The sequence below is a fragment of the Erpetoichthys calabaricus genome, chromosome 11, assembly GCF_900747795.2.
Source record: "Erpetoichthys calabaricus chromosome 11, fErpCal1.3, whole genome shotgun sequence".
NCBI lineage: Eukaryota > Metazoa > Chordata > Cladistia > Polypteriformes > Polypteridae > Erpetoichthys > Erpetoichthys calabaricus.
Window position 1 is genome coordinate 65,557,722 of NC_041404.2, and position 27,299 is coordinate 65,585,020.

The following is a 27,299-nucleotide window of genomic DNA, read 5'->3' on the forward strand; positions in this document are numbered from 1 at the left end:
AATTATGCCACATATGGCAACATTTGCGCCCCCTTTTTTGTTACGTCAGGGGCATGCCCCACAGTTTGAGAACCGCTGTCTTAGGCCTTCCTTTTTTCCTCTTCCCTGGCAGCTCCATCCTTAGCATCCTTTTCCCAATATACCCAGCATCTCTCCTCTGCACATGTCCAAAACAACGCAATCTCGCCTCTCTGACTTTGTCTCCCAACCGTTCAACTTGAGCTGACCCTCTAATGTACTTTCTAATCCTATCCGTCCTCGTCACACCCAATGCAAATCTTAGCATCTTTAACCCTCAACTTACTACACATCTGTATCATTGACACAATCTACCTTAATAAAAGGATGAGTGTCAGTGTATTTGCTTGTGTGTCCATCTAGTTGCTATGTCTCTGTCACTTTAAAAGATTTTAAAATTTTTAGTAATAAAATCACAAACGTTAATACTGCTTTAACAAAACTCATACCAAATGGCATGTAACAGAGAAATAAGCATTGCATATTGCACTGCAAATGTTAATGCTGAGGTCTGCATTGATTAGTTAATTTTCAACCCGTCTTATATAGGTAGCATAGTAATAGTAAATAAAGTAATTGTAAGTTGAATTCTACTTGTACAAGACACTTCATTAGTTCATGTTTCCTATTATTACAACATGGGTGCCAGAGTCTAACCCAGTAGTATCAGTTTCCAGGCAGGAATGAATGTCTGGATGGGCTGTCGTTACAAGCACACTTGTTCATTTTGGGCCAGTTTAGAATTACAACTCAGAATAATGTCCATTTCTGTTTTACTTTTAGTTGTTATAATTGCCATAGTACGAAATTTGCATAGAATTTGCTTTGGTGGGATTCATACAAATAAAATATTAATACAAGCAATCAGTTTGGAACCCCACCTTATCCAAGTCTAGCACAATAGAGTTTAGATGTTAAATATATGCCTCTCATAGCTGGGGTGTAAATACTGTTATGACACTTGATAGTCTTAATCTCAACAGCCTGAAGCCATCTACCATATGGAATGAGAGTGATCAGAGAATGAAAGTGTACAGTGGGTTTTGGAGATGGAGAAGAAAATACAAGGGATATGGAGATAACATGCAAAGTCCAGACAAACATACAGTGATTAGGCTAGGACATGAACTCAGGACTCTGGAGCACTAACCAAAACCATAACTAATAAAAGTAAATCCTTCTGGATTTTCTTATGAGAAGTGGGGCAATTTCACTAATTTAATTGACGTAACACTAGCATGTTTGTTGAAAGTTAAAATAAACAACTTAGGAAAGGTTTACACTGATGACTGGATGTCATGTTTTTTCTATTATTTTGAAGAAATGTTTCTGCAGATATGAATGCAGGAATTGTTAGATGTTTAGTAATCTGTTAGCTGACACAATTGTAGCTCTGTAATGGAAGATGGCTGTGATTAAACATATAGGCTTCCAATGACTAGACTAAGAGAAAATAATGGTGAAAATCATTTCTGTACCTCAAATAAAATTTTCCATTTCAGTCTCATATATTTTAAGCATACAAGGGGGACCCAAAAATTTACAGAACTGGTCAATGGTGCGGAAGTAGGATATAGTTCTTGAATAGCTACAATCAGGTTAATCAGTCTGCTGAGTGGCATTGTGCTGAATTGATTGAGTGCATATTTCTGGCATTTATTCTACAATCATACACATGACTTGTGCGTTTTTGTTTCTCCACTTCACCATGGCAGATTTATAAGGGCGAACCATGACCACGTTTTTTGACATTTAGTTGCTCATGAAGAGGCTGATCTCCATGGACAGACTGTTAATCAGTGACATTACATTAAACCTCTAAGGCCATGTTGATACTTCACGCGACGTAACACATGCTCCAGCGGACGCTACTGCTACGCAAGTGTTATACTGTTCATACTTGTGCACGTACTTTACGTAAATCTGGAAGATTCCACAAGGTGGCAGTACACAATATCATCACGGTGAGAAAACGTTCGGCTTCGGTGTCTTTTGAATTGCCTGTAACATCCATTAAATTCTGAGGACACCTTATCCTCTCTGAAAAGGATGTTTAATCATTAAATCCATCAATCCAGGGATGTGCCCATTCCAGCTAGCACTGGGCACGAGGCAGAAACAATCCCTGGGCAGGGCATCAGCTCATCATAAGGTGTATACAAGCACTCACATACACTAGCATCATTTTAGCGTCACCAAATCCCAAATCTGCATATTTTTGGAAGGAAACCGGAGCCACAAGTTCTTAAGCAACACTCTCTTTACTTTTAGTTGCCTCTACAGCACAGTGCACCATCAACCACAATTACTGTTCAGTCATTTTCCCTTCTCACTTTCTCTTTCTCCTGTCACCTCTACTCCACTTCTACAAGCTTTGTCCACCTTCTCCCGACTCTGGCTCCCTGAACAGAGTGAGCCTCTTTAATACTGCACCCGGAAGTATCCCAGGTGCACTCTGATCTGCATCTCAAGTGTGGCGGAAGTGCTGCATAGGCACCCGGAAGTGTTCCAGGTGCACCTGGATCCTTTTCCGGCAGCACTTCTGGCTGTGGGGGAAGTGCCACAGTCCAGGTCTCCTGGACTGTACAGGCACTCCCTGGCGGAAACCATGAGTCCCAAAAGCGTTGAGCTTCCAAGCTCCAAGCCTGTGTTCCCTATGCAATCCAGTGGGGTTGCCCTCTTGTGTTCCGGGGGAGGTATTGCTGTGAAGATGTGTTCTGTTCCGGTCCTTCCATCCGCAGGGCATCCTGACGGGGCAGTTGTAGTCCCAAATCTGTTCGTAGGGGTCTGTGGATGAGTGGTTGCTCTTCTTTGAATAAAGGCAGCAGGGACGTTTGGCAGCATTCCAGATGACTGGGCAGCCCTGTTTAGGGATAGCACTGTTCAACCAAGTAAGGGACAATGCCTGTCCTACCAATTACCACCTAAATGGCCAGTAGGCCATGGCTGGCAGCTAACCCATTCATGTGATCAAAACAAAAAATATATGCATCCTTATAGACAGAAACGAGACAGCGAGATCCCAGAGATGATCAACCTTTATAGCCAGGGAGCTAGCTTGTTATAGAATTGACATTGCTGCTCTCAGTAACACATATCTTGCTGATGATGACTGATTTGTGAGTTTCCTTTGGAAGGGCGGGCAAAGCTGAAAACGAGGACAGAATACATGAAGTGGAATTTACCATTCATACCACTTATGGATGGGTGATAAGAGCAAAATTATATATTATGGAATTTACAAATTTTTGGGTAGTAACATCTCTATATATATATAAAATCTAACATCTGTCTGTCTGTATGTCCACTTTTCATGAGAGAACTGCTTAACGGATTTAGATTGGGTTTTTTTTTTCTATAATTTGCTTGAACATTCCGGTTGAATTTGCGACTTCTCTCATCGCGTATTATAGTTTAGTTGCAGCACAGATTTATTCGCTGGTATCCAAGAGACAGGCTATGGGCTGAGGGGAGGAGGAGACAGGACCTCAGGTGTAGGGAGCCGGATTAGATTCACTCTACCTCTCACCACATGTTGGAGTGTACCTTGTTTCTGCTTAGCTACTGATACCTATTTGTTCAGCAGATATTATCATCTAGAGATTGCTAAAGAGTAACATTTGTTTTTGAGAGAGAGATCACAGCTATATGTGTTTTAGAGGGTACCTGCTCATTTCACAGCCATGTGCTCTTCTCCCCATGTGGGGGACGCTCTCTCGTCAGAGCTGAACACGATTGGATGACGTTGGAACGTACCTACCTTCTGCTTGGCCAGAGATATTTGAAAAACTTTTTACATTTTTGGCAAAGACATTACAGCTACATTCTCGCCCATGATAGCAAAACCAAAATTATCGTATATCAAGAGGCCCTCAGATACAAAGCTATTGATATAAATTCTTCTCAATACAAATTTTAAACATTTTTTATTGATTTTTAAAGTTTGTCCTGTTTCACTAATACGTGAATGATTACTGGAGTCTTTTAAAAACTTGAGATCAAGCAAGGTTTATTTTTATTATATTTGAGCAATCATATTAAACAAATCAAACAAGCAGCAAATACTGTTTTAGAATCAAACCTGACTGACCAACAAAGACTGCACAGCCTATGAATTCTTTGAAATCAAATGTCTTCAGGAAATGTGTGACATAGGTGTTAAGAAAAGTGTAGCTGTCATGATGTCTCTTGTAAGATATTCTTCTCTGGCACACAAAATTATATCCCATGTTGAAGCTACTTGAATCCAACAGATCAAATAGATCATCTGTCTGTGAGGTGTACCTACCAGTTTGTGAGCTCCATTCATCATGGTCCTAGCATGTCTTTCCAACCTGAACAGCAGACACAATATGTAAAACCCGATAAGCTAGTGGCAGGTAATATAGTCACTACTATGGAAGCTTCAACTTGGTGGCTTTCACTTTTCCATCTTTGGTTCCCTTTAATCCTGTACCAAGGCTATGACCATATGCAGCATATTCTTCAGACATAAAAACCAGTATAAACAAATTGGTCAATTGTTTAGACATACTGTATGCTTATTTGGCTAGTACAGTATGTGTCATTAAAACTCCATTGCTAATCATCTCTTGGTATGAAAACTGTGCTGTCAGATTTGAAAGCTTTCTTAGTAATGTTTAAGACGTTCTTGGAATTCTATTTAGTTTCTTTACAGTTTTAGAAAAAGATTATGTGGTGCAAATAAAATAACTGTGTAATGTGTACTTGATACCATTAGGAAAATTACTCATACGTACACACCTATAGATGTAAACATGCTTCAGTATACCTTAAGCTTAATTTAACAATTTGTCTTCTTTATCATAGGTAACGCCAAACAGAAACAAGCGATTCGATTTCGAAAGCAACATCCAGTCACACGTGCTAATGTGAAGGGAGATTCCAAGAGGTAAGTGAACCTGCAAAAAGGCCTTGTAGTGAGCACTGCCTGAAAGAAATGGGAAATACTAACAGTAAGATGGGATGAGCTAAAATAAAGATGTAAAATTGTAAAAAAATAAGAAACCTAAAAACTTGCAAACAAATTTGATGTTTGTGGTATACAGTTTAAGATAAAAATGTTATGCAAAAAAAGTATTTTTACATTTTATATACATTATGTTTTATGTTTTTATTACTTTACATTTAAATTTTAAATATTTTATTTTTTATTGAATTAATTCAGCATTTATTTTTACATTTTTCTTAAATAATCCATTCATTTTGAGTAGGACATAAGAGATCAGTAACACAAATTTTTCTCCCTGGTGTAATTTGTTAAATATGAACTTTTTGATTGTTTTCAGCCATATAAGGAGGTAGGTGACCACAGAGTACCCATTGTGTGTGTTACTTTGGGCCTGTTGGTGGCAGCGTGTAATGTAAACTGTATTCATTTAGAATATCCCAAAACTGGGATGATGGGCATGATGACATCATGTGTTGCACTACATGGGCAACATGACTGGCAATGATGTAGCAATAAAATCAAAATAATAATAAAATACATGGCATAAATTTCCAAAGCATGAAAAAAATAATAATCTGGAAGGATCCGAACAGTTGTTGTGAATGTGGGTTTGCATGCTCTCCACTAGCATGTGTAGGTTTTCATCCTAATACTTGACATTTCCTTCCACATACAGGTTAGATTAACTGGGGACTCGAAACTGGTCCCAGTGTGAGTTTGGTTAGGCGATAGACTGTAACCTTGCCCATGGGGCACCTTGTGTCAAGCACTACCATTCTGTCATAAGAAATGTGATAGGTAGATTAAACATTGCAAACATTGGAGATTTTGCATTATACAGAAATCCATATGATTTCAAACATGAGGGACAATGCAGGGTTAGAATAAATCTTTTGGGCAGTGCAGTCTAGAATTAGCAAATAAATAAGGGTAGAACAATAAACAAGTGTTTAATTAAACTGAAAAGTCCATAATGGCAGGATCTAGAAGCCAGAAATCTCAAATTCAGCGCCAAAAAATGTCAATGATTGTTTTATAAACTAACAGCAAGAATGCTTTGGAAATGTCAACTACTCTTTTAATTGCTCCTCACGATACTTAAGACATCTTTTGATTTACCAACTGTCCAACACCAAGGCCATGGCAACATATGAGACAAACATAGATAGATAGATAGATAGATAGATAGATAGATAGATAGATAGATAGATAGACAGATAGATAGATAGATAGATAGATAGATAGATAGATAGATAGATAGATAGATAGATAGATAGATAGATAGATAGATAGATAGATAGATAGATAGATAGATACTTTATTAATCCCAATGGGAAATTCACAAATTCACATGATGGAGGTCTTTGCTTTATCAGAATTACCAGCTGCCCATGGTATAAAATTAAAAAATATGCTTTATTTTAGCAGCTTCATTATGTTTAAGCAGAAATACATTGGATACATACATAAACATGATAATGGGACTTCAGTTTATCATTGATAATTCAAATAAGTCATCAGATTTTGTTGAGATGATTTATTTATTCTGTCCATCTTGAATGAAGGATAGAGTACACTACATCGTCAAAAGTATGTGGACAACCAGACATCACACCCTAACTTCTAATTCTGAAACCATGGACGTTAGTATGGAGTTGGCCCTCCATTTGCTGTTAAAACAATCTCCACTCTTCTAGGAAGGCTTTCCACTAGATTTTGGAACATGGATGCGAGGATTCCCTTCCATTCAGCCACAAGAGCATTAGTGAGGTCAGGCGCTGATGCTGGGCTTACAGTTAGCATTCTAGTTCTTCCCAAAGGTGTTCAATGGGGTTGAAGTCAGAATGTGGTGCAGGCCAAGGAAGTTCTTCCGCACCAATCTTGGCATACCATTTCTGTATGGACCTTGCTTTGTGTATTGAAACATTGTCATGCGGAAATACGAAAGGACCTTCCCCAAACTGCTGTCACAAATTCAGAAGCACACAATCCTCTAGAATGTCATTGAATGCTGTAGCATTAAGATTTCTCTTTTCTGGAATTAAGGGGCCTAACCTAATGAAATAGTTTCAGGCCATTATTCCACCTCCACCAAAATTTACAGCTAGCACTATATGTATAAGGCGGACCATCTGAAGCTATGATAGAAAGAGAACGCTACTCTCAAACTTCTCTTGTGCAAGACAGTGTGGAAGTGTGGAAGTGCAAGGACATCATCAAAATCTTTGAAAATGAACAGTCATTGAACAGTGAAACGCCACATTAACTGATAAATTAGAATGGGCACTCGGAGGTAGGAACAGAGTAGTAAAAACATGCTCTCATTAACATGCTGTTAATATGTGTAAAGTGTCAGTCACAAATTTAAAAAATTCAAATGAGCTGTTAAAATTTGATTATTAATCAGTGGGCTTTCCCAAGCTGAGGAGATGACCTGATGGATGTTTCAGTTTCTGCATTAACCAACAATATCTTTCTGTTTTTGCACAGGAACAGTGACAGTGAGAGCAGCCTTGAGGAAGAGATGCAAATGAGAGAGGATGAATTGAAGAAGGCTTACCATGTTAGAAAAGTAGGAGCATCCAAGGTAAGATCTAGTCTAACCTAAAGCCACTGAAGGAGCACGTGAACTTCGAATGAGAATTGGCCCGTTGAATGCTTTATTAGTTAAGCTACAGATCTTGTATAACTCACTCTTCATTTTTTTCACCTCCCTTATAAATTCCAGTAATCTCCACCACTGTGGAGCCTCCTTTTATCATAACATTCTAATGATTGTTTTTTTGGCCTCTCTGTTCACATTTCTTCATTTAATACACATTTGCTTATTTTTGCATGTTGTGTGCATAGTGGGACACACAACTGGCCATATGAGGTAGGTATTCCTTATTGATTCCATCGTTGCATGGAATAATTTTTATTTCTTCAAAGAAATGGCTAAAACTAGAAATTCAAAATCAGCTAAAATGATCTTTAGTCCTTACTAAAGACTCTAAATATGAGTGCAGTGGTCTGTTCGTATTCTTCTTTAATTCACACAGAAACCTCTGGTTCATTTTTCTTTAAATCCTCTTAATTGATCTTATGTTTGCCATAAAAGGAGGCAAACTTTGAACAATGTAGGTGACCGGGAGAATAAAGATCAATGTCAAAGCCTACTTGTAAATCAAAAGCCAATTTTGAATCAAAAAATGATTTATTAATGCTAATAAACAGAACAACAACAACAACAGAGATTTCTTTTTGAATTTCCTACAAACTCAAATGAGGAAAGGTCATCATAGGTGACATTTTTAATCCCTCTTGTGAATGACATCGGGTGTTGTGACCTCTGAGGCCACACCCCCAACAATCGGGTCTGCAACTTAACAATGACACTACTAAAATGGTGACAAGCATGAAAGTAAAAATTTTGTTGAAATATGACTCTAAATATTTTTAACTCTCTGAAAACATTGTGGAAAGTGACCAATGTCAGAAACGAATTGTACAAACCAAAAAACCCTATAACTGCCTATAAAGATCAGCAATATTGGTTCAGAAATACTCATAAAAATAAAGAATACAAATCACAATAAAGGGTACGCACAAGTCACTTTATGTATAAACTACACCCATAGCATGACAGAGTTCTGTGTTTCTCAGCATACTGAGATGAACTACTAATGTTACTTCCAGTCTTCCATTTTATCATAGGTCTCTGGGCCAGGTTGTCATGAATCTGTGTTATGGCTTTCCTGAAATTCTTTGGTTGCATTTTTGAAACTATAATTCTTCTAATGTTATGCTTGTGATGTAAGTGGAATCTATAATTGACTGGACATCTGTCCGGTTTTGGCCCCTAACTTCTGCCCAATGCTGCTAGGACAGACCTTGAATTAGATTTAACAGATTTCAAGCTGTTTTGGCCTGCAGTATCACTCAAGATGTCTGTTCTGAAATTTATTGAAGCAGTAAAACCACATTGTTTGATTATTGAAAGAATCAATTTGTGAAAACACCTTTACTGTTGGACAAGATATTTCATCATGGTCTTGTGGTAAACTCTAATTTTGGAGTACCATGAAACAGTCTGATTACATATTCATTTAAATCCTATCAGGGACCCTCATGTGCTACCACCTACTGACTGCCAGGCACTCTTCGAGAGTTTGGTATTGGCCAATAATTTATGATGGTGACATATTCTTGGAGAGGGACAGGAGGCTGGAAATTATTAGAATGGCCAAGGTTGGTAAGCAAATTGATCAATAACTATGTCAAGATGGCAAAAATTCTAATGCAATGAAAGAGCAAGAGGTCAACTAAAGTAGATTCACAAGCCGGTTGGGTAGAGCCAGAAACAGGGACTAATAAATGAATGATTACAGTAAATATCTCTCTTTTGAAAGCAATTTCAGCAAAGCAAATACTGTACACACGTATGCTAACTTCAGAAATTCAAACCATGACTTCTTAGGTTGTCTATGGGTCATTATTGGAAGCCATGAGGAAAAATGACTTTTTGGTAAAACATTATACAAAGCCCCAGGGATGGCCAATAATTTAAATAAATTACATAAATTCAGTACACATGCCAGTATACTTTATGAACTGAGAAAAATATAATGCTTGCCTCATACTATTAGACGTGGACTAATTTTCAATCTGTTTGAACACTTGTTGGCAGTTTAAATTGGCCTGTTGTGTGGGGTTGTGTGTGTGTGCGAGTGCCTAGTGATGGACTGGCCATTGTCTTTTGATTAACAAAGCTGGGACAGCTGGTAGCATGATGACCATGAGACTGATGAAGTTGATTTAGATGAATAGACAGATACATGATACTTACTGTACTTACTTGCTGATATATAAAACTGAAAAATGGTATCATGTAATTTGAGCCATCCTTGGCCTGTTGTTGCTGTTTTTTTCACACACCGCACCTAGGTGCTGCCTTTGTACTGTACATCTTAAGTCAAATAGCAGCACAAGGCTCAGTTTTAGAGTTTTTAATTAACCGAAGAGTGTGTGTGTGTGTGTGCGTGTGTGTGTGTGTGTGTGTGTGTGTGTGTGTGTATAGTTGTGTCTAGAGTCACTCCCATCATTTATTGTGGAATTTAGTGGTATGGTGATCTCACCACCAGATTTAGAACCTTATCTGGAGATCTGATCAGACAGCTCTTACGAAAAAGTGGAGGCTGGAATGTTCCTACTTGGAGGAGTATTGTACATGGAGCGCCATTGCAAATTTTGTAAATCTTTTTTTGTGACTCTCCACAGTGATGAGCTCTGCTGGAACTACTAAGCGTCAGTGCCTGGCAGTCTGTGTGAGTCAGAGGCCCGCAATTCGAGGATTTTTCCCTTATTTGGTGTGTGGGATGCCGGGAGGTCAGGAATGAGAGAGCAGAGCTGTTCTGACTTCATGTCGCAGTTGTTAAATCATCGGAGCCTGAAGATTATTAACCATTTCCAGGGCAAGAAGAGAAATACTCTGACAGCAGCAAAAGAAGCCAAAGAGGCTACTGTACATGTAGGAGGTCTCCTTCTGTAGCCGCAAACGTACCCCTTCAGATGCACCTTTCCAGAATGACTTTTTTTTGTTTATTTAAGGAGTAGCGCAGCAGACTACATTTGGTAATTAGATCATTTAATAAGGCCTTAGTTAAAAAAGAAAATGTCCACAGTTGCAGATAAGAATAAATGGAAGAGTGTCCAAATAGAAGACTTTACACTGCCTCCATTTCTCTCATTGGTTAAGACCTAATTTGTCCATTTCACCCAACTAATGCCTGAAAATGAAGCACTTAGTTCAAGTTCTGGCAAACTTCATGCAGTTTTGTCTTCAAATAATGCACTAATAATAATAATAATTCCCCAAGATGGATTTCTTTGTAGTTTATAATGAGCTTAAGAAGCCCATTAAATTATCATTTTATCGATAAAATAAGCATTAGACTGTACAAATACAATGCATCTTATTATGGCATTAGACCTGAACTGTCTATTCAGTGGGTTTGGCCATCTTAAATGATGGCCAATGAGGAGCTGGATGTTTATGCTGTATTTCAAAATGTATTGTTTTAATTTTTTAAATTATATTTTATTTTTTTTTTGGCAGAGATCCCTTTTGGCCAAAGGGCTGTCTGACCCACACTCAAACATCCAAGGGGTGTGGCAGTGACTTGAACAGAAATGACAAAGGGTTGTGAAGTGGGATTTTCCTTTTTGACAGGGGAACATCCTCGCTCTTCACCCGCCCTTGTAAACATTCCATTATCTCTGTTGTGCAGCTGAAAATAATTTTAGCTGTGTTGTAATTGTCATGTTTTGCTGGATGCTCATGCAGGCTGTCTTTTCACGATAAATATTGTCAGTCTCCTCATTAAGTCACCAAGCAAATAATATGAGATGAGCAATTGGAAGTCTTCCTGGAATTCAAAGAGCACAATAGCTGCAGACACAGACCATTACATGCCTTTGCAGCTGCCTTTAAACATGGTAACCTCTATTCTTAAGCACTTGTTTTGGGCGTCTAAGGAATGTACTTTGAGATCTTTTCTTACTTGACTTTTTTTATAGGAAGCCACAGATTTCCATAAACTGTAATTAAACTGATGTTTAACAACAAATATGGTGTTGTTTCTCTGGAGATACAGGAAGACTGCATACGCTCTACTTGTGGAGACTTCCGATCAACTCTTGCTTGAGTTTTGCCCTACACTCAGCTGCAAAATTTCACAAAAGATGAAAAGAGGCAAGAAACAAAGTTGTGTACTTACATTCAGTCATTAAAACATGACATTCTGGAGCATACTGTATGTCCATCCCTCTGCACAACGTGCTCTCTTAGTGACGGCATTTCCTTAAATCATGAGTTCTACATTAACAGTATTCCATAATGTTATGTCTATTAAGAATTTTCCACTGGTACATAGGGGAATTGTAGACACAGGGGGCACTGTGCCACTAAAAGAGAACATTCAGATGTGTTTTTGGAAGGAGGGAAGATCACATACTGGTAGAAATGTCACATAGTATGCAGAAAAGTTACACCTGGTATGGTAGTATAGAATACCTGACAACTAATTATCACTGTTGGCACAGAACTAAAAGGATGGTGGGGTGGGCGGGGCGCAGGTGAAAGAATGCAAGAAATGCTCCTGGTTGGTATATAGTAACAGGGTGCCATTAGAGAGAATATAGAGGTCTCTGCTGCATATTGAGGAGAACAGGCCACCAGGGACTGATCAGAAGTATTTGGACCTTTTTTTCAAGAGTTGGACCTTATACATGTAGGAAATAAACCTAGGTGGGGTTCTTAGCCCAACATATGACCTGCGAAGTGATCTCAGGGTGAGATTTTAAAGGCTTGTTATGTTGAGAGACTTGTGAGTTAAGAACAAGGAAGTGAATGATGGAGGGCATTCAGATTTGGTACTTTAAGATGGGTAAGTGGTGAGCTACCCCTCATTGTAGTCAGAGGTTCCAAGGCCTGTACAGGCAGGATCAGAGGGGTAGTTGGTTTAGTGTTGTAAGACACTAGAGGTCGCTGTTGCCTCTTTTAACCCAACAGACAGACACACTGAACACAGGGTAAAATCACCAAGAAGGTATTTCATTATTTTTCTTCTTGTAGTAGTGCCCAAAAGCACCTCCGGCATCACAAACAGGCAATACAATACTAATAATACAATAAATTGACACAAATCTCTCCTCCACACCTCCTAGCAAACTCTGTCCTCCAGCTCCCAACTGTGGCTTCCTGGCTGGGTCTCCAGAAGTCCTTTATATAGTCTTTGACCCGGAAGTGCTTCTCCTCTTCTGTTCACATGTCTTGCCAGCACTTCCAGTTCAGATGGAGAACTTGCTTTTTTCTTCAGCCTAGTAGTAATTTGGGGCTTCCATCCATGTGACTCGATAGTACTTCCAGGCTATGGAAAAGATATGAGTCTCCAGGTCCCCAGGCAGCATCTCCTGGCAGCACCCATGGTATCCAGCATGGCTGAGAAGCTGAATTCCAAATCCCATGGTGGCCAGGATCTTGCCATCTGCAGTCTTGGTGGAGGCAGTGTCCCAGAGTCGCTGCCTTCCCCCTTCATTCTCTTCTTTGGGCATCCCAGCTTGGTTAAGTAGCCATCCATCTGCCACAGTGTGTTCCTAATTTATTTGCTGTTTTATTGTCCTCACTTGTTCATTCCTTTACTTTTGTTTTTTTTGTTTAATTTATACTTTTCCTGATAGTTTCTTAATACTAATACATTCTAGGTGTATAGATATTAAAACTGTAGTATCCATTATTTGTTATATCACTTAAACTCTTATCAACTCACACACTATGTGAACCAAACCAGGCTTGCCACTAACGAATCACATAATTAATAAATCCACTGTAACAATAATGTACACCTGACTGCGCTCTTGGATGTATCAAATGCTTGCTGTTTTTGGGCAACAACAATTACTTGGTGCAATATTTAAGAAAGCATTTTTAATATTTAGTAGCCATGTGGCCATGTGGCTGTGTTGTGGAACTAAATTACACACATTGTCCAGATCAACCACCAGCTTTGACTCACTGTGTGCAAGTTGTTATAATTTGCTTTCTTTTTAACATTTTCTTGACTTTTTCTGAACCTTTTCATGGCAGGTTTAGGTTCTGTTTATGGTTTTTGACATTGGAGAATCCAAATCTAATATTTGTTTTCCCCTACAGGGAGTTTTGCTGTTGGTTAAATATATTTCATACCTTAAATCGATGCAATCTTTGTGTACAGTGGCTATGGTATTGTTATCTGGCATTACTGGATAGCAACACCATTCCTGGTAATCCAAGATTGTGGATTGACCTTCAAAAACAAATTTATCATACTCGTTTAGTTTGTGATTCCTGGCAAAAATTTATATTACATGAACTCTCAATTATAATTTCTTGTTTCTGATTCTTATATAGACAAAAGATGGGATGGACACTTGGCTTCAGTATTGCTTTTTACGTATGTTTCTTCTTCTAGTCACTGAAGTACTTTTCTTAATGCATCTCATCCATTGTACAAGTCATATAACCTGTCTGATTTCAAATGGTAAAAATTTCGCTGAAATATTTGTAATGTATCTTGATCTGGTACATTATCTTGAATGAAGGTGTCTATCAAATTAATGAAAAATAAGGAAAATTCTTATTATAAAGACTGACATTTTTTTTGGATATTGTGTGAAAATCGGGTGGTACAACATGCCAATTCCACATGGTAACTGAGTCAGGATTTGAATGTGGAATGCTGCAGATGTGAGGCTGCTTTCATGCCAGCCATAGTACTTTGTTATTTTTTTGGTCTGTCTCTGAAGGACCAACACCTTTGAAAACATTCAACTAGATGAAGATTTTAGAAATTGTGACTTTTTTGCTTTGTGAGAGTTTATTTTTTTGCAGTTCTTAATAAAAGTGTAAAAATGTATCAGCTAATCATGTTTGCAGAAAAATAGAATGTCACCTTTATCTGGTTTCCATAAAGGAGTTGAAGTTTATAACTGGTCTTTCATTCTTTAAATACACTCTCCACAGCTAGAAGATTATACTTTATGTGCATGTCCTGTAAATATGCATTCATTTTTTAACAAACCCATTTAACATCATTGTGATTTGTGTAAAAATTGGTGCCTAACCAGGCAATATCAGACATAAGGTAGGTACCAGTCATGGATGGGCTGCTGCTCCATCACAATACATCCTGTAAAAACTTGAAGACATTTATTCTTCAAGCCACTCTTGACTTGAAGATTTTACAAAATATTTTTTTCTTGTTTTCTCATATTTCAGATTTTTTACTTTTTCATTTTTCAGTATATGCTACTTTTTGTTAAGGTTTTATCAGACTTTAACCTTTTGTTTGGCCTGGTTTTTGAATTTAACCTTGTCTGCTCCCTTTGCTCATGTTTACATTCATTCTATTTTATTGACATTCCACTTACTCAACCTTTTTTTTCCCTGTTTCCCAACTGATATTCTCAACATTTAAACTCATTTTTAAAAACCGGCAACATTTTAGTTTAGGTACTGCAAAAATGCATTTATTTACTCATTCCCTCCTATGTAACAAGACCGTAACAAAGGCATCTTCTGGTCTTCATAACACTTATAAAACATCAGTAGATTGTTAGTCATCATGTTGCTATGACATGTTGCTGTGAAGGTAAATTCATAGGGCTTATACTAAATATGTAATATCAAGAGAAATGGGTCTCAGTTCAGCCACCTCAGACAGGGTTGGGGGGGGGGGGGTGGGATGGGGGGGGTCTCCACGTCCATGAACGGACACCTGCTCATAGGTTAGTTAACTACGAGGGTGAAACAAAAAGTGAGGACCTAAAGCAGCATGGACTCACCTTCTGGCAACAGGATGCTGTAGGAATTTGTCTTTGTCTCTCCATTGGTTACAGCATTCACAATGTGTCCAAGTTGCTCTTTTTCTTACTTTTACAACTGAAACTTTTGTGCCTTCAATACTGGTGCTTATTTTGCAGTTCTTACTCCTGTGTAGACACACTTCACTATGTAACATTCTGACTTGACGCCAACACTCTTTCCAGTTCCACAAAGAGTCTCAGGATTGCTTTGTGGGTTATCTTGGGTTTTGTTTGATTTTCTCCCCTTATCTTGTGCTGGCTTGCATTGTATTGTTGAGTGTCTTACAAAGTACTTTGTGATGGAGTTCTCTGTGAAACAATGGCATCATGCCCATAGGCTCTGAAGGGGCACATGTCTCCGATCTTTCTGGAAATAGAAAAATAAAATCTGGTAATGGCTGTGGAAAACAGCTTTATAATTACTATTGAAACACTTGTATAATACCACATATTCATCAGTTCTTTTTTATCTCCTTTAATCTGTTAACCCGACTCAAAACTCTGGAGCAATGTCTTCACTCAGACTGAGTGCACAATGCCCGTTTTGTTCATTGGCTCCCTGTGTTTTATAGGACTGAATATAAAATTCTTTTGCTGACCTATAAACTTTTACATGGCCTACCTTCTACACCACTAAAGCCCTATCTGCCTTCTTGCTATAAACCAAACCAAACAGTGCTGTGGGGGTGACAGAGCCTTCAGCTGTAGACTATGGACTGGTATCCCCAAAGTAATTCAAGCTGCTGAATCAAACACATTTTATTCAGGATGGCATTCAGTTTGAGCTGACATTCATATCCCATCTCTTAATTCATTGTCCAGGTAAATTCCTTAAATGGAACATGGAGTCTCAAACTGTGTAATCTTGCTTGTTGTTTTCTCGTGCTGGGTATTTTATTTCTGTTTATTGTTTACGTGTACTAATACAGAATTTGTTGTGTTTCTTTTTTTATCTTATATTTGGTGTTTAATACTTTGATAATAGTATCTATCCAGTGCTTTTAATTGAGCTATCTTGTGATTTGCTTCTATTGTGGTCTTTTATATAGGTATTAGGCACTTTGAACATAGGAAAGGAGCTATATACAGTAAATCAAATTGTTGTTCTTGATGTTATTGTAAAAGGAAAACAATGATACTGTCTCATGGTGACTCATCCTCCACCTAAAAAGATATATAAATATGTATTATACCTCATGTGGGATGTAACTGGAGAGTTCCCTGGGTTTGCTTAACAAAACTGGTCCGCAAAAAAAAAAAAAAGCTTTCACTCTCGTCTTGAGGGTGCTGAATGCAAAACTGGCAATAGAATTGCTCTTTCATGTCCAGTTTTTAAATTGAAGTTTTAAAAAAAAACCTTCTTAAAAAATCCATATTTTTACACTTAATAATTTAAAACTTGAAAAAATTATGAATGACAAATACTGTTTTAAATATTATTATCATTAACAAAAAGTAGTCACTTGGTAGCTTTTTTGCTCTTATAATCTTCTCAAGGTGTTCCATGTTGGATGTTTGCTAACACAGACTCACTCCACTTTCCACTGAGGGATGTTCGAGTGGAACGTCTCCAGACTTCCATTAAAGAACGCTCCCACAATCTCAGGGAAAAGATCCAAATAAGAACGTAAGAAGTTGACTTTTAAAGACAGGTTACACCTGAGTGCAAAGCAGGAAGAGAGACGCTCCTCAGATAGTTCATCTTAGTTTTCCGCCTTTGTGTTCCCAAGAAAATTGTGGCATTTTGTTTTTAATAAAGGAATGGTGTAAATTCTTTTACCATCTGCATGGATGGATCAACCTGACCTTGCATATTTCTGTTGAAAAACATTTAAACAACAACTTTCTCTCTTCTGGACAATTAAAAAGGCATCTTTCTAATTTTCTAAATATAAATTCCTGGCTATTTTGAAGGGATAAGAAGAGAGAGAAAAATACCGATTGAGAGCAAAGACTGTGTAGTAAATTCTTGATTTGGATTTGTTTCCACCTCAACTAACGTTAAGAATGAGGATCAGCTCAAAATATACTTATTTTCACCATGAAAAAGACTTCTCTATATATATAAAATCCAATGTCTGTCTGTCTGCCTGTCCGCTTTCAAGAGAGAACTACTTAACGGATTTAGATTGGGTTTTTTTCTATAATTTGCTTGAACAATCCAGTTGATTTTGTGACTTCTTTCATTGCTCTAAGTATCATGGTTCACTTGCAGGAGCGATATATTCGCGCTAATCTGAAGCAGAGGCTGCAGGCCGAGGGAAGGGGAAAGCGTGACGTCAGGAGTGGGGAGCTGGGCAGGGCCCTTCTTACTGTCCTGTTTCATTAATAGGCGGGGGGAGCCACGGGGCACGGCTAGTATGCCATAAAGCAAACTTAGCTTATTTTTAAAAACTCAGCATTTTTTTTCAAAATGGCATTTTTCACTCAAAATGGTTTGTGGTAGATAAATTCCAATTTCATAAATGGATTTATCATGCCTAAATCTATAAAGTACATCCAGTTGTTTTGGATGTGAGAATTTTGGTGTAGATCAGTGCAATTTATTGGAAAAAGTATTTAATATGAAACTCGTGAGTCTGTTAGAATGAAGTGTATTTTTCTGAAGATCTGAATTTCTTTGTACATAATACCTGAAAATCTGCAGGTAAATCTACATTCCCAGTCTTCTCTTAATTCTTAATGAGTTACTCTGGGGGCTGCTGGAGCCATCCCAGCCAGCATAGGGTGCAAGGCAAGAACAAACCCTGTGCAGCCCATCATGGGGTGAACTCACTCACACACTCTGGTCAAATTAGCGTAGCCAATCCACCTAACCTGTGGGTCTTTAGACAGTGGGAAGAAACCGGAATAATCAGAAGAAACCCATGCAGACATAAGGAGAACATGCAGATTTCATACAGGCAGGACCTAAAGGCGAACCCTGATCTCTTTACTGCGAGATACCAGCTTTACCACTATGCCACCATGCTTCCCTCGCTTAATAAGTGATAAGAAGAATTTTAGCAAAAGCTACAATCAGGTAAAATAAATTAAGGCTGGAGATGAGGCTGGTTATTTGGAATTTGCACTTTCTTCTCATGACCGTGCAGGTTTTCGGCCCTTATTACAAAGATGTCCTGATAGTCCAGCATATGTGAATTTTGAAGGAGTGAGTCTCTTTCTGCTTTGTGCCCAGTGCTACCTCATACAGGCACCCTTGACTGGTTATGTGAGTTTAACAAATGGACAGAAGGATAAAATACAGTGGTGAATGATTGACAGTTTTCTGTAGGATTAAGAGCTGTGAGTTTGCCTAGATTAGTCCTGAGATTTTTCGGGTAAAGAAGACAGAGGTTTCAAGGTAATGCCGTTATACTGCTAGTCATGATGCTGGAAAATGGCAACATGTTATATGTTGATTAACACATGCAGGTAAGAAGGTCACTCCACTCCAGTCAGACATCTTCATAAAAGTTATTGTATATATAAAATAATGATCATTTTAAGGATAAAACAGTACCTTTATTGAGCTCAAACACACTGGAAAGTAAATGGCTAAGGACCTAGGCTAATGCTGCATTTATGTACTTTCAGAGTGATGGCAAATACAAGTTTCTTGGTTAGAAAATATCCTGTGAACACCCTCCAAAGTGAAAGCTGTGAGCCAGGCAATGTCCTCCAAATTATCCAAGTAACAGAATGCCAAGCTTTAACCTCAGTTAATAACATAAAATTAAAAAAAATGACTTGCTTGCCGAGAAATGGGACGTTTGTGGTTGAATTGTATTGGAATGGATGCAATACACTTTTATTACATTTACTATGCTCTTTATATTCATGACAAAATGAAGCCTATCTTCTAATGCTTTTTTATGTGGACCTTAAGAATGTAATGGAACTGGAAGATGAGAGGTCACAAGTGGGAGCTTTAAAAACTCCCATAGCATGTGAAGGTAGCATAACGGGTTCACAATGCTATCTAATGAAGCGATTACTTAAATACACAGTGCAGTAAATGCATTACTGTTACTGTTCCTGATTTGTTTTATCCTTCGAACACTTCTCTAAGCAAGTTCCTAATATTCCATGAGCCTCTTTTGATAATCTTTCACCCTTACTCAGTCTATTTATTGTTTTAAGCAACCTTCGATGATGAACATCCCCCTTTGCTCCTAATCTCTTGGCACTTGGTGCTTCAAATTTTCACAATTACAAACTATCAATGGGCTAATGCACTTTCTACTGGTGTTTCCTGGCATGTGCCCAATGGCTGGTGTCCGTCTTTGTGAATAAGCAGGTTTAGAAAATAAATGGCTTAATTATCCATCCATATATCCATTATTATTTTTTATTTTTTCATATGTGCTTTCTCCAAGTACTGAACTCGGCGTATTTCCCTGCAGCGCTGGGTGAAAAGCAGAACATGTATTCAGTTCATTTTTAGGCTACTCCCGTAGTTCTATCTATCTATCTATCTATCTATCTATCTATCTATCTATCTATCTATCTATCTATCTATCTATCTATCTATCTATCTATCTATCTATCTATCTATCTATCTATCTATCTATCTATCTATCTATCTATCACCAGTTAGCCTAATATACACATTTTGGGATGTGGGAGAAAAACTAGAGGATACACAGAAAGCTAAGATGAACACAGAGAGAACATGCAAACTCCACACCAATAGTGCAAACTCAACATGGAAGGGTGTCAATCTCAAATACCTTTCCCATGATTTCTTCTATTTTTTTCCCTACAAGGATTTTCATTTTTTGGGAGTTTTTTTCCTTGTCTTCTTAGGGAGTCAAGGCTTGGAGGCTGTCAAAAAACAGGCTCTGTTAAAGCCCATTGAGGCCATTCTTGTGTGATTTTGGGCTGTGCATGAAATAAACTGTTATTGTTGTAAGACCCAGACTGGTATTTGAACCCAGGACTCTGGAGCTGTGAGTTAGTAATTCTAATCACTGTAACATCCATGAGGCAAATTCATAAACATTCAGGCTTATGAAATAAATAGTCAGGGTACAATGAGGCAGTGATGGAATCTGAGCTTACAGCTTTAAAGTTTTTCATTCAAGTCCACTTGCATGAATTCCCAGAGTGTGGGGACACACAGCTGACCAAGCCTCTTTCCACTTGCAGCACTTAATATTGGCTGGCGACAGTGTCTTCAGACGTCCATTGGACTTGGCCAATATTCAATACTATATTTTAAAATTCTCTTCATCTTTCTATAGTTTTTGGAATTTCTGGTTGCTTTGTGTCTCGTGTGGTCTGACTTCTTCCTTCGTTACTCCAACTCCATTTTTGCCTGGCCCCTTATTCCTGCCCTTCCTAGTTTGTTTTTTGACTCAGTGCTCTTGTACAATGACTTTGATTCTTGCGTTTTACCACATATTTGCTTTGCTTATAGCTATTGTGCCAACCTTGCCAAATTTAGACGTCACTTTTCTTGTTTTTAAAGTTACACGTATCTCATTTTTGCCTGCATATCCCTGATGTAACTGCAGAAATCCACAGAACAACTGAAGGCTGAGATGAGGACAATTATGGTAAAATCATTACTTGTGCTATTGGAACAATACAACCGTGGAGTGACACAATAACCACTGAGAGGTGGTCTGCTATTTATTGTACATTTTCAGCATCAGTTTTTTTCAAGCAAATCAGGATTACTCCTTTTTCAAATGATATCAACTGCAGGCTGTGTAAATGTCAGTGAGACTGGCCAGCCGGTCTCCTTGATCATTCTCTGTGCACTCTGAACAGTTAAACAAAGCCTTTTCCTAAAGGTTATTTTGTTTTCTTTTACATTTTTTTTCCCTCATTTTAGTTAAAGCCAAATTGTTAATAGTTTCTTTGTACACAGGGTCCAGGCTTTTGAAAAACCTAAATGCATACATTTTTTGCAATAATTTTTTACTCTGTCCGACATGCAAACATGTTTACCAAAAACAAAGTTTTTTAACATGCTATTTCCACCTCACAGTGAAGTACCTAAGTAGTTTTTGCTATATAATGCGAAGAGCTTAAAAACAGACCACCCAGCTCCTGTCATGGCTTAAAGGTTCTGGCATCTCCCACATATCCAGTTGGGCATCCTCAGCAGCCCACATTCAGAGAAGAAAAGAAAGTGAAACGTAAAGTCTACTGTATCCACATGACCCCTGCTCACCTCTGGAGAATTTATGAATGACGTAATTACTTCACTCTTCTTGGGGAAAAGGTCAAACCCTGCAGAGGCTGGGATTTGTTTGGGAATTTAAAAAGGCTTCCAGGAATGCTGGCTTTCCTTATAAGGTAGTGTTAGACTGGAATCATTTGATTTGAGGGACTGTGGGGGGGGGGATGGCATCTCTTAAAGAAAAGAATTGCCTAATGCTTCAGGGTTCTTAGGTACTAAAAGACTTCATGTGCAGACTTATATTAAGCAAACATGCGTAGCCTTTCCCAAAAATGTGTGTTATGCTCTACGTAATGTTTGCGTGCACATCTTAACTAATGTTGTAGAAAATGTTCCTTGGTGGAACATCTCAAGCTAAATCCAGTAGCTTTTTACAAAATACAGCAGAAGTAGGCAGGGAAGTATATGATTACACAACACAATGGAGCATGAGGTTTAGTGGTACAAAAAAATGAATTGCCCTCAGGCGTACAACATCTAAGGCAGTCACCATGGACTCAGGACAAAGATGGTGAGCTGAAGAAAGGGAAAGATTTAGGTAAAACTAAATCTTAGCAATGGATAGGATCTCTTAGGGCTGTGTCTAAGGTTTTATTCACAATGACAACTGGGATAGATGACCATAAATCCATTCATTCTTGAATTCATTTAAACATGAGCCAAAAAGAGGAAGGGCTAAATATATTTTTCTTTAAAAATTTCTTGTGAGTAGCAAATTGCATCTCACAGCTAAACATGTGAAGAGCACTAATTGCGCTCATGAGAGCTGAACGAACCATAGACTAACAGCTGATAGCCTGGATGTGTCTTCAGAAGTCCTGCCAGTTTCTAGAATGAATTCATAGTTGAATCTGAATTATTCTGGTTACATCCCAATCCAAATAAACAAAAGCAACCCGCTGACATCTGGTCAAGTGTGAACCACTTCCAGATCCAGACTTGCTTAACTTAGTCATAGCTGTAGTTATGCTTGATAAGTTCAAAAGAATGTAGCCTTTGCTGTCGAGTTGCTGACAGCTTTTAACTTCATGCCAGCGGCTAATCTGATCTTCAGCATGGTGATGGATGGAGATAGGCCAGATTACCGCTTGGCTTCAAGGTGATGAAGGCATGCTGTAATAGGACTAAACAGAATTAATGAAGAAGATTTAAACTTCAGTTCCTTCCAGTCCAGGTTGTAACATGCTTGTTTCAGGTGAGATAATATAGTGTCTGCTGTATCAATTTACACAGTGGGTTAAGGACTGTGAAGACTGTAAATGACACATGTATAGGGGTTTGGATTTGGGGTTGCAGATTATTTATTACTGTACAGGACAGGAGTTGGACCATAAGATGATGGTAGGTGTGGCCATACTGTGTAATTGCTTTCACTTTTTGCTGCCAGGATGTGGAGACAAAACACATAAACATAACAGAGACGGCATGAGATATAAATGAGCAATAGAGTATAAATAAAAATAAAGCAAGAATAGCATACATATTGTCTATACTACATCATCTTAGACATAAGAGCTTAGAGCTGTTAAATGTCTGTCTTACGACAATAAAATGTCTACACAGGATGCACACTGTTTGTTTCAGAGACTCAGACATTTGCTGATTGGGTGATCTGGAACCGTACAATGGATGCTGATCATAATCAGAGAACAGAAATTTATCAATATGCTCTCAAATCTTAGGGCAATTCTCTTCTGTTCTTCTTTCTTCTTCACTGCCAGCCTCTCTGAAAATGTTGACGAATACATAAGTGTTACGTGGGCCTAAGCATTGTCAGGTTGTTTATAATTATATGGATTGCTTACTGCAGCGGCAATGAGTGCACTGAAACATACATCACGTGATCAAGACAAGTATTTTATTTCTGAAATGCTCGATATTCCTTTCTTGAATTTCCAGGCTTGGTATTGGAATAATGGTGGAGTGCGCAGGAGAAATACTTAGCACTCACTGTATCTCCATGTTAAAGCAGAGACAGCAAGTCACAAAATATGGTCCGCTCTTTAGTAAGATGGGGTTTGGAAGGTGTTGGTCATAAAGTCTTTTTTTATTATTTAGATGTTCTTTTTTTTAAGCCTGCATTTGCTGGGTTCAGGTCCAAGTGTCTGTTAATGGCGTTTTCATTAGGCACCCACGATTCAGCTAGCTCTTTGCCACTCTTAGCTTTGGCCCTGAATTTTACTTTCACAGTATCCCAGTTAAACATGTGTCCAGTGGAACTTATTTGTGTGTAAATCAGTGACCGTGGTCTTTTCTTCTGACGGCATTGTGATGTTCCTGTATATGTGTTGTGAGTGTTTTAGATGTTTGTCCTATGTATACCGCTGGGCAAGCACGGCATGAAATGCTGTAAACTGCGTTTCTTGTCTCTGTGGTTGACTTTTTGTTTTTAGCATTGAAAAGGACAGTCCGTAAAATGTTTGCCTGTTTATGTGCTATCTTGATCCCAGATCTGGACAGGATGCGTACTGTACTTTCTGAAACGTCACAATGATAAAGGAGGGTGTGGTACATGCACCTTCCGAACCCCACCTTACTAATCCACCTCCAACCCCCCTTACAATTTCTCCCTCCATCCCCACTCTCTCTTCATCAGCTGTATATTGCCTTTGATTTCTGTATGTCTAATCATTTCCCTCTGATGATGACATCTGGGAGGTTGTCGAAAGCTTAGGAATAAAAAACTATTCTAAGATACGTGACTCATTTTCTCCCTTTGTGGATCTCTAGCTACAAATAGATCTACAGTGCATCCGGAAAGTACTTTTTCCACATTTTGTTATGTTACAGCCTTAGTCCAAAATGGATTAAATTCATTTTTTTCCTCAGAATTCTACACACAACACCCCATAATGACAACGTAAAAAAAGTTTATTTGAGGTTTTTGCAAATTTATTAAAAATAAAAAAACTGAGAAATCACATGTACATAAGTATTCACAGCCTTTGCTCAATACTTTGTCAATGCACCTTTGGCAGCAATTACAGCCTCAAGTCTTTTTGAATATGATGCCACAAGCTTGGCACACCTATCCTTGGCCAGTTTCGCCCATTCCTCTTTGCAGCACCTCTCAAGCTCCATCAGGTTGGATGGGAAGTGTCGGTGCTCAGCCATTTTAAGATCTCTCCAGAGATGTTCAATCAGATTCAAGTCTGGGCTCTGGCTGGGCCACTCAAGGACATTCACAGAGTTGTCCTGAAGCCACTCCTTTGATATCTTGGCTGTGTGCTTAGGGTCGTTGTCCTGCTGAAAGATGAACCGTCACCCCAGTCTGAGGTCAAGAGCGCTCTGGAGCAGGTTTTCATCCAGGATGTCTCTGTACATTGCTGCAGTCATCTTTCCCTTTATCCTGACTAGTCTCTCAGTCCCTGCCGCTGAAAAGCATCCCCACAGCATGATGCTGCCACCACCATGCTTCACTGTAGGGATGGTATTGGCCTGGTGATGAGCGGTGCCTGGTTTCCTCTAAACGTGACACCTGGCATTCACACCAAAGAGTTCAATCTTTGTCTCATCAGACCAGAGAATTTTCTTTCTCATGGTCTGGGAGTCCTTCAGGTGCCTTTTGGCAAACTCCAGGCGGGCTGCCATATGCCTTTTACTAAGGAGTGGCTTCCGTCTGGCCACCCTACCATACAGGCCTGATTGGTGGATTGCTGCAGAGATGGTTGTCCTTCTGGAAGGTTCTCCTCTCTCCACAGAGGACCTCTGGAGCTCTGACAGAGTGACCATCGGGTTCTTGGTCACCTCTCTGACTAAGGCCCTTCTCCCCCGAACGCTCAATTTAGATGGCTGGCCATCTCTAGGAACAGTCCTGGTGGTGTCGAACTTCTTCCACTTACAGATGATGGAGGCCACTGAGCTCATTGGGACCTTCAAAGCAGCATTAATTTTTCTGTAACCTTCCCCAGATTTGTGCCTCAAGACAATTCCTTTGACTTCATGCTTGGTTTGCGCTCTGACATGAACTGTCAACTGTGGGACCTTATATAGACAGGTGTGTGCCTTTCCAAATCATGTCCAATCAACTGAATTTACCACAGGTGGACTCCAATTAAGCTGCAGAAACATCTCAAGGATGATCAGGGGAAACAGGATGCACCTGAGCTCAATTTTGAGCTTCATGGCAAAGGCTGTGAATACTTATGTACATGTGCTTTCTCAAATTTTTTATTTTTAATAGATTTGCAAAAGCCTCAAGTAAACTTTTTTCATGTTGTCATTATGGGGTGTTGTGTGTAGAATTCTGAGGAAAAAAATGAATTTAATCCATTTTGGAATAAGGCTGTAACATAACAAAATGTGGAAAAAGTGATGCGCTGTGAATACATTCCGGATGCACTGTAAGTACATGAGAAATCACAAATAAGAGTGTGAGAGCTAGGCTAACGATTGTAGCTGGTAAGAATAAAACACAAGAACAAAGTCACAAACTCTTGAGTCAAGGAGAAAGAGAATGACAAGAATTTGAGACTCAGCAATCTAAAAAACAAGCAAGGTGAGTTGAACAAAGCATACTGTAAGTTCATACTACTTGCTGAGCCAGTCTACTAGCTGATCCAACACTTAAAATCATGGTGTCATCTAACTGAAATTAGTTCAACAGCCTGCAATACCTATGACATCACTCACGACATCCTCATTCAGGAGTGCTGTTCTTAAAACGTTCATTCCAAAGCGCTTGTCGTGTTTACTAATAAAATGTATTGCATTTTTCAACAATTGACACTATAACCTAATAAAGGAAGTTATAAATAAATAGAGGCACAAAAGGCTCATAGTATTAATAGTAATAGTATTAATCCCATTGGAGCCCACTGACTGTCACACAGAGTGAGGTAGTCGATGGTATGACCACAGGGGTCTCAAACATGGATCCAGGGAGTCCAGCATGCTCTCTTTACAGCTGTTAATGGAATTTGTTATTTATTTACAAGATCTATTCCTGCTGTCATTTTGCTACATTAATGAGGGCAGATCACCAGAACGTTTAATAGACTCAAATAAAATTTGTACTCCCTCTATCATTCTTTTTTATATCCTATATTTTTATATTTAAACTAGCCATCCCTCACGGCTTCACCTGTGTATTAGTGAAACAGAACAGTGAGGAGGGCCCCACCCAGCTCTCTACTCCTGATGTCACTCTTCCCATTCCCTTCGGCCCACAGCCTCTGTCTCGGATAAGAGTGAATATATCACTCCTGCAAGCAAACTATGATTCTTAGTGTAATGAGAGAAGTCGCAAAATCAACCAGAATGTTCAAGCAAATTATTAAAAAAAAAAAAAAAAAGATCTAAATCCGTTAAGTAGTTCTCTCGTTCACTAACTAAGCAGAGTTAAGGTTACGCCCCGAGGCAGACGCGTGAGTGAGGAGGGCTCCACCCCCCTCCCCACAGCCCAATGAGTCTCTCTCGGATTCACGCTAATAAATCGGTAACGCGAGCAAACTATGATACTTAGCGCGAAAATTAATGAAATGTTCAAGAAAATTATAGAAAAAAACCCAATCTAAATCCGTTAAGTAGTTCTCCCGTGAAAAGCGGACAGACATACAAATGGTTCTAAAAAACTATAAGAAATTTCGCGGTTGGACCACAAAATTTTTAAAACCGTTTCTTATCGAGCACCTATGGGCCAAGGGTAACCTACATTCCTCATGGTTTGGGAGATTTCGTGATGAGTGAGTCAGTGGTATTTGGCTTTTATATATATAGATAAATGAAGTGTTAGTGCCAATTCAACTGTTTCTT

At 38.7% G+C, this 27,299-nt stretch overlaps 1 protein-coding gene across 3 annotated transcripts in view; it reads left to right on the plus strand.

Moving 5' to 3' along the window:
• LOC114660506 (golgin subfamily A member 6-like protein 22) overlaps window positions 1-27,299 on the plus strand; it is a 128,286-nt gene that overhangs the window by 58,865 nt on the left and 42,122 nt on the right. For all 3 annotated transcript variants that reach the window (XM_051933338.1, XM_051933339.1, XM_051933340.1), the window contains 2 exons: window positions 4,849-4,930; window positions 7,481-7,577. In XM_051933338.1, coding sequence (XP_051789298.1) covers window positions 4,849-4,930; window positions 7,481-7,577 — 179 coding nt within the window. The remainder of the gene's footprint in view (window positions 1-4,848; window positions 4,931-7,480; window positions 7,578-27,299) is intronic.